General features: G+C 51.0%; 1 protein-coding gene across 1 annotated transcript; it reads left to right on the plus strand.

The window, feature by feature from the left end:
* The first annotated feature begins 103 nt into the window (after positions 1 to 103).
* LOC126493439 (testis-expressed protein 19.2-like) lies at positions 104 to 1,213 on the plus strand. Its single transcript, XM_050130447.1, has one exon. The coding sequence runs from the start codon at positions 104 to 106 to the stop codon at positions 1,211 to 1,213; it is 1,110 nt and encodes a 369-aa protein (XP_049986404.1).
* The last annotated feature ends 220 nt before the right edge of the window (positions 1,214 to 1,433 follow it).

A 1,433-nucleotide genomic window follows, 5' to 3' on the forward strand; every position in this document is an offset into this window, starting at 1 on the left:
GCCGATTCCAACTGACCCCAGCATCACACGGTCTCCAGATCCTGAGACCATCAATCAAGTCTTCCTCTCTCTGTACAATCAGCTACAGGCAGGATTTTTGGTCATGTGTCCCCCAGTCAATGTTCGCTATGGGTCCAAGGGCATGCCCAGCCTCTATGCGGAATGGCTATACCAGCTTGTCCACGGAGACCAGATGAAGATCTGCTTTGCTTGCTTCAAGGCAGCTTTCCTAATAAATAGAAGATTACTGGCGATGCAACACTGGGAAGGAGAACCGCGGGAAGATAAGAACCAGGAACTATCGGGGTCGGGAACCTCACCAGAGGAAGACCCTGAGCAGGAGGAAGACTCTGAGCCGGAGGAAGAATCCCAGCCGGAAGAAGAATCTCAGCCGGAGGAAGAATCTGAGTTGCAGGAAAAATCTCAGCCAGCAAATGAATCTGATCCAAAGGAAGAATGTCAGCCGGAGGAAAAATCTGATTCAGGGGAAGAATCTCAGGTGGAGGACTGGTTAGGGCAAAGCTGGGCAGAGGGCCAAGAAAATATGTTTCGTATTACAGTGCAAGTCCATAGTCCTCACATCCTGACCCCGGGCTCTATAGGGACTGAGCTGCAGCCTGAGCAAGCTGTACTCCTGGACCCACGCCCTGAGGATTATGACAGGTATGTGGCATATCCCTGGAAATTAGGTAGGTTCTCTCCCTGCCCCCATCAGTGCATCATCCCCCCTCTGTCCTTCTGGGATATTTTCAATGAGGACCTACATTCTGACGAACATCTATTGTTAGAGTTGAGCCACACCTGGCCCACGAACCCGCTGGTAGAATCCTGCTTGAAGAAACAGAATTTCTTCTTGGTGTTGTGTGGCTCCGATACTGGCTGGTACTTGGTGTCAATGACTCCTTTATGGGTAGTGAGGACCCAGGTAAACCGCTGGCAGATGATGCTGAAGCCTGATGCCTTGGTGGTGTTCTACCTAGAGACTGGACCACAAAAGCAGGACATGAACCGCTGGAGGCTCAGCATGTTGGAAGCCTCAGAACTGGGGTTGGAGCTGGTGCCTGCCGACTGCACCCTGCTGAAGAAAGGATTCAAGGTGCACTCCTACCTGCCCTGGCAGAGTGAAACCCTAAAGGACTGGGGCAGGGAACCAGGGGAGAGGCTGTTTGTCAAACATATTCTATTTCTGAAAAAACTAGGCTTCCTTTTCTGAGCCTTCTTTTTGAATCCCAAATATCTGAGGCACTGATACTTAAGCAGCCCCTATTGCCCCAGAACCACAGGGAATACGAAGAGCCGAAGGTTGCCTATTCTGAGCCTCAGGGGAACGGTTGTTTCAGAATTTTAGGGGAGCATCTTGGACAGTCTAGGACCTTCGGGACCTCAGAAGGAAGTCTGGCATGTTTACAGCAGGAGTTTAGCTGTGCTCTGCT

The sequence above is a fragment of the Alexandromys fortis genome, unplaced genomic scaffold, assembly GCF_014885135.2.
Source record: "Alexandromys fortis isolate MF-2015 unplaced genomic scaffold, M_Fortis_MF-2015_v1.1 scaffold_349, whole genome shotgun sequence".
Classification (NCBI taxonomy): domain Eukaryota; kingdom Metazoa; phylum Chordata; class Mammalia; order Rodentia; family Cricetidae; genus Alexandromys; species Alexandromys fortis.